The sequence below is a fragment of the Macadamia integrifolia genome, chromosome 2, assembly GCF_013358625.1.
Source record: "Macadamia integrifolia cultivar HAES 741 chromosome 2, SCU_Mint_v3, whole genome shotgun sequence".
Taxonomy (NCBI): Eukaryota; Viridiplantae; Streptophyta; class Magnoliopsida; order Proteales; family Proteaceae; genus Macadamia; species Macadamia integrifolia.
The window spans coordinates 37,087,615-37,093,052 of NC_056558.1; the positions used below are offsets into that span (position 1 = coordinate 37,087,615).

The 5,438-nt window shown below is 39.1% G+C and overlaps 1 protein-coding gene across 1 annotated transcript; it reads right to left on the reverse strand.

The window, feature by feature from the left end:
• Positions 1 to 1,354: 1,354 nt before the first annotated feature.
• Positions 1,355 to 2,186, reverse strand: LOC122089462 (heavy metal-associated isoprenylated plant protein 28-like). Its single transcript, XM_042659217.1, has 2 exons — positions 2,082 to 2,186; positions 1,355 to 2,016 (listed from the first exon to the last, which is right to left on the reverse strand). The coding sequence occupies exons 1-2, from the start codon at positions 2,085 to 2,087 to the stop codon at positions 1,576 to 1,578; spliced, it is 447 nt and encodes a 148-aa protein (XP_042515151.1). The 5' UTR covers positions 2,088 to 2,186; the 3' UTR covers positions 1,355 to 1,575.
• Between the last annotated feature and the right edge of the window lie 3,252 nt (positions 2,187 to 5,438).

The window sequence follows — 5,438 nt, forward strand, 5'->3', positions numbered from 1 at the left end:
CATCGGCATCAGCATCGTCGTCCTTGTCGTATCCGTTATGGTGGTTAAGGTTCTCGGAATGAGAAGCTTCTTCTGTTTCTTCATAGGGGGTGTCTTGGTGGGTGGTTATGATCGGAATTTTCCGGCGGCGATGTTTGTGTTGGGGAGGAACCATCTCCGGTGAACAGGAGGTTTCCGGCAACAAAGATGAAACTTTGATGCTATGGAAATATTGCGATTCTGATAGTGATCAGTAAGGAAGACATGCCTGGAACCGATCAAGTAAGCCACTTCAGTCTCCAAGTCAGACTTAACGGTTGGGACTTGGGGTTGGGGTAATGAAACGAAACGATGTATCAGTTTGGCTGCGGACATTTCGGTCCTAGACCACTGGTGATGTCCAAGTGTTTTCATGAAAAAGTTACTAAATGCATCAGACGGCTAATATTTGTTGATATCAGATGAGTAATCCAGCATGAAGTGGAGAGGTAGGAATCATAATTGATGAACGGATGGACGCAGGGATATCGACCGGCTCGCCCGGTCAGTTTCGATTGGGTTTATCGGTCCCCACACTCACAGCGTTTTCGTTCATTTAAGTAATTGGATCTCTTAGGCTAGGGCATGAACAGATTTTTTATTTGATTTGTCAATTTTCGATCCATAACTAGACTCGAGGTAATTTGGATAAATGGGCTCTAATCATGATTTAAAAATATTAATTAGGTTACAAACGCCCGGTTATCGATCTGTCACAGTATTTGGTTAGACAATCTTGCATCAAGACCATCCGATTATTAATTGGTCGATACTTGAGCCAAACACATTGTTTGGACTAGTCTCATGCTTCAACTTATTGGTTCAAGTCAAGTCTATTGATGCGGTCCAACTTTTGGCAACCATAAACAGGCCAACTTGTTGCACATACCATTGATTTATTTATTTATTTTTTTGGTAGCTAGGTAAGAAACTATATAAAAGAAAGGAAGAAGAAAGAATAAACAAGAAAATGCAACCATATGCCCTATTAAGGGAGAGCAGCCCCTACAAAACAAGTAGACTAAACCCTCGCATAACTAAGCGAAGCTGGAAAGGAATAGTTTTTACACCCAGAAAGAAATGCTAAGGAAGAGTTAAGTAGCCTAATCACGAGAGCAACAAGGCTCTTTTGATACGACGACTTTGCCTCAAAAAGCTTCTTGTACCCGGATGGCTCTAATTTCTAAAGATACCATAATCAAAGTCATCGTCATCATTGATCGATTCTGACTCTTCCTCCGACAATTCCATATGTGAACCATTTATATTATCAATTATATGGGCAGATACCATTGATGACTGTATGATAAATTAATAATCCTACATGAACCCAAAATATCAATATATTTTTCCATAAAAGGATCATATATTTTACATACCCACTATTTTCCAATGTCAATCACATAAAAATGATTGTAACAATCAACATAAAAGTCCCAAAAAATTAGCAAATATTCCCAAACCAAAAAGAAAAAAGGAGCCCTGAAAAGTTGGGCCCACTTATATACAATGAAAATCTATGGCATAATCTAATAAAAGGCCTTGTTTCAAGGTAGGTTACATGATAGAGCAAGCATTAGGGTTTTCATCACTGAACATGGCACCAGCGCGTTCATCAAAGATGGTAGAGTGAGAAGGATGGTGGTAGTAACCATGAGAAGGGCCATCGTAGCCATGCTTGTAATAGTTGTAAGATGAGGAAGGCTGAGGGATATAGTAGGTGAGCGGGTGGCTGCCCTGATGTTGATTATGCTGTTGATAGTAGTGTTGGGTGTAGCCCTCATACTCCGGGTTGTACGGAAAGACCCACAGCTCTGCCCTCCTTCCTGTCTTCCTCACCGTCCTCAACACCTTCTTCTGCTCTGCCCATCCTGTGACAGTCACCTTCTGCATGCCCATATCCACGTCCACATCATCCACTCCTTCTAGTTTCTTTAGTGCCTTCCTGATCTTGCTCTCACATCCAGCACAGTCCATGTGGACTCTCATCTCTGTAATCTGAACCCACCAAAAAAAAACCATTATCAATTGTTAGAGAGAGAGAGAGAGAGAGAGGTGCTAACCGTCATGTTTGGCTGTTGAGTAAGCTAGCTAGTAGATAGTAATCTTTCTTTGCTCTGCAATATTAGAGGATCTGAGTTATTGAATGGTGCATGAGATCTAATTTGTCTCTCTATATATAAGGTTGTTGAGGAGGGAGAGATAAGAGGGAATAGTTTACTTTATAGCTGGATCCCAGCAAACTCACTCAAGGTCCCCAATCCCCACCGACTTTGGGCTTTGCTTCCATGGGAATAACCGTGTGGAGGTCGGGAAGAAATCGTCTAAAATTCGCATCTTGTACAATTCTGTACAATGCCCCCTAGGCGGTCGACACGTGTAAAATTCCAGATTCACGGCTCAGATTAGTCTACCATGACATAACCTTAAACCAGTGAGAAACCGTCTTGAATCAAACCATTGGAGAACAAACTGGGTCGGTTCATCTTTTTAAAATAAAAGCTGAAATATTTTCCCATTCTCTCTCTCTCTCTCTCTCTCTCTCTCTCTCGACTCTCCCTCTCGGTTACTACAAGCCCTAACCCTGAAGTCTCGACGCTCCCTCTATTCGTTGCTCCCTGCTCTCTCGATCTGTTCCACACTCTCGACTCTCTCTCTGTTCGTCGCTCGACTCCGGTGGCTCTCCCTCTCTACCCTAACTCTCCCTCTCAGTTACTAGAAGCCCTAATCCTCTCTGTAACAAAAAACTCAGACCTGCTCTCTCGACTCTCCCTTTGTTCGTCGCTCCCTGCTCTCTCGATCTGTTCCACGCTCTTGACTCTCTCTCTGTTCGTCGCTCCCTGCTACACCAACATGTCTTCTTCACTGCAAAGGCATGAAGGACAACTCATTCATTTTTATGCAATCTTGTGGATGTATTTGTTACGTCAATTTTTTTTTAATTAATTAAGGGTACGATTAAATCCCCACCAAAACCATACCAAGTGTTGCTTTACCTGGATCACCAATTTTTAATAAAATTTTTTGATTGCATGCTTTGCTCTGTGGTTTTGACTGCTGAAATATTAGGGGAAAAGGATTGTTCTTCCCCGTTGTGTCAAACATTCATGAGGAGAGTTAGGGACCAATGTGGACATGGCTAAGCATCTCTTGCATTGAAGTGAAGAGAGTTTATTTTTATTTTTAATGAAAGACTCAACATATGCCTTTCACTTGATACCATACCTTGATGTTTGCTTTCTGCCTTTAATTTTTTTTTAATAGTTTTCTTTTCGCATCTTTTGTTATATCATGTTAATTTAAGCATTACATACTCTGTAACTGTAAGTTGTCCATCAAATATCCATGTTAATTAGAGATTTTTTTGTCACTGTTGGAGCCCTTTTTTTATGTAAGTTTCTCTCAGGGGTATTGCATTTTACACAGAAATGGATGCACAATAGCATATGTGTAGCTATGGTGAAGGGGTGATGGTCATATGGACTTCTCAAACTTTGAAGAATCCTGGACGACGATTTTACAGATGTCTGTTAGGTGAAAAACATCCGGACTCTTTCATTTGGTTGGACCTAGCATTGAGGAACTGCACAACACTGTAGACACAAGAGCATGTCATTCAAATGAAAGTGTTAATAGGAACACACGGTTCATCTCAGCTATTCGTCAACCACCCTATAGTCTAAAAGTGCATAACCAAGTAGTAGTGGATCAGTCATTGCTCAACCATTATTATGGTTTAACCATCTTCCTCTGTATTTGGGTGTTAATTCTTTCATGCTATGTCTTCAATGTAACGTCCTTGTAAATATAACTACTGTTTTGTTAATGAAGTTGGTTCTATCATGTAACAATCATATGTCGGGTTATTATTATGATTATTTCCTTGTTACTATAATGCACTGACAATCTTTTTTGTAGGTAAAAAGTTTTTAGCTCAAAATGGTAGAGCACCTGGGCTAATGCCTAGGTTATGGTGGTTCAAATCCACCAAGACTTTGAAAGTGAACAGAATGTGTTCTACCTTACTGCTGTCATATGCTTCTACTGGTTTACCAAGAATTAGGCTTTTTTTTTTTAATAGTTTCTGGTGATGAAATTGCATTTTCAAGGTTCAGTTCTGGATTTGAGAGTGTTTGGATGGAATTTTTTTGGGTGAGACTAGTTCTAGCACTTTACTCTCCCTGGGCAGCTGGTGTTGTTTAGCGTTGTCAATGGTTTTTTTTTGTCATTTTTATGTTCATCAAGTTTCACTAGTAAGCTTTTGGAAGCATGTTTTTGTATATTTCACTATGTTTCATTGGTCTATGCCATCTGATGATGGATTACAACTTATGCAAATCCTTTCAAGGAGCTTGCCACATATGTACTATTGTTACCAAGATCTTTTTTCACTCTAATTTCATGAGTTTGGACTTGAGGGTGACATGAATCTCCAACTCTCTAGCAAAAGTCCACTTTGTCCTTTTTTGGAAAGTGAAGCTACCTAATTCTGAATATCATGTTATTAGCATGTCTTCTTTATTTAATCCATCCCAAGTACAGTAGAAAAACTGAGATTTGGATGATTTGACTTGGTTACAGAAGTTTCCAGCTGTTCATTTATCTAAAAATGCAGAAATCAGAACCAAGTCATAAACAGAGTCCAAAGTATTTACAACACCAGCTTCAATATTAGCAGTCAAGAGTTCATTAGAACATACAAACCCAATACTGAAGCATGAGAAGAATATATTAGTTCAGCCCAAGAAAGGTGAAAAATGTTCAGCCCAATAATATATTCTATCAAAACAAACAAATATATTGTAATGCAGGAAAGAAGAAGAAAAATGCACAAGGGAACGAAAAAATTTACACAATTAAGTTATAGAGACAAAGAATGTAAAATCAGCTTTCGGCAAGTAAACCAAGACTACAGAATATAGAATACAACATACTAAGGGTTCTTCTCTTGTTATTTTCTTCTCTACTCTGCTGAGTTCTATAGTATCCATCTGAAAATAACAGTTCCCTTGTGAATACATAACCTGAAATGCAATCTCTCTTTCTCTATCTCACCATTAAAAATGTTACTTTTCAATAGCGGAATCCTGATCTCTCCAATTTTTATGTTTATGTGGTTGTTGGAGACTGCTTATCCAAAACCTAATAGCCTGTACAGCCACACACCATACATTCTTCCATAATTCCCTGGTATCTTCAAGCATTGATCAAATTGATCAATCCAAAGCATATTAATGTAAGGCTAGGACATCAGTTCCCTAGCCCAAGTAATCACTATTCAACTCCAACAATGTACTGATCTTAAGAATTAAATCAGAATGTAAAATCAGCTTTCGGCAACTAAACCAAGACTCTGAACAGTTCCTGATATCCTTGGTAACACCCACACAACACTAGAATAATTATCACTAGCAATACAG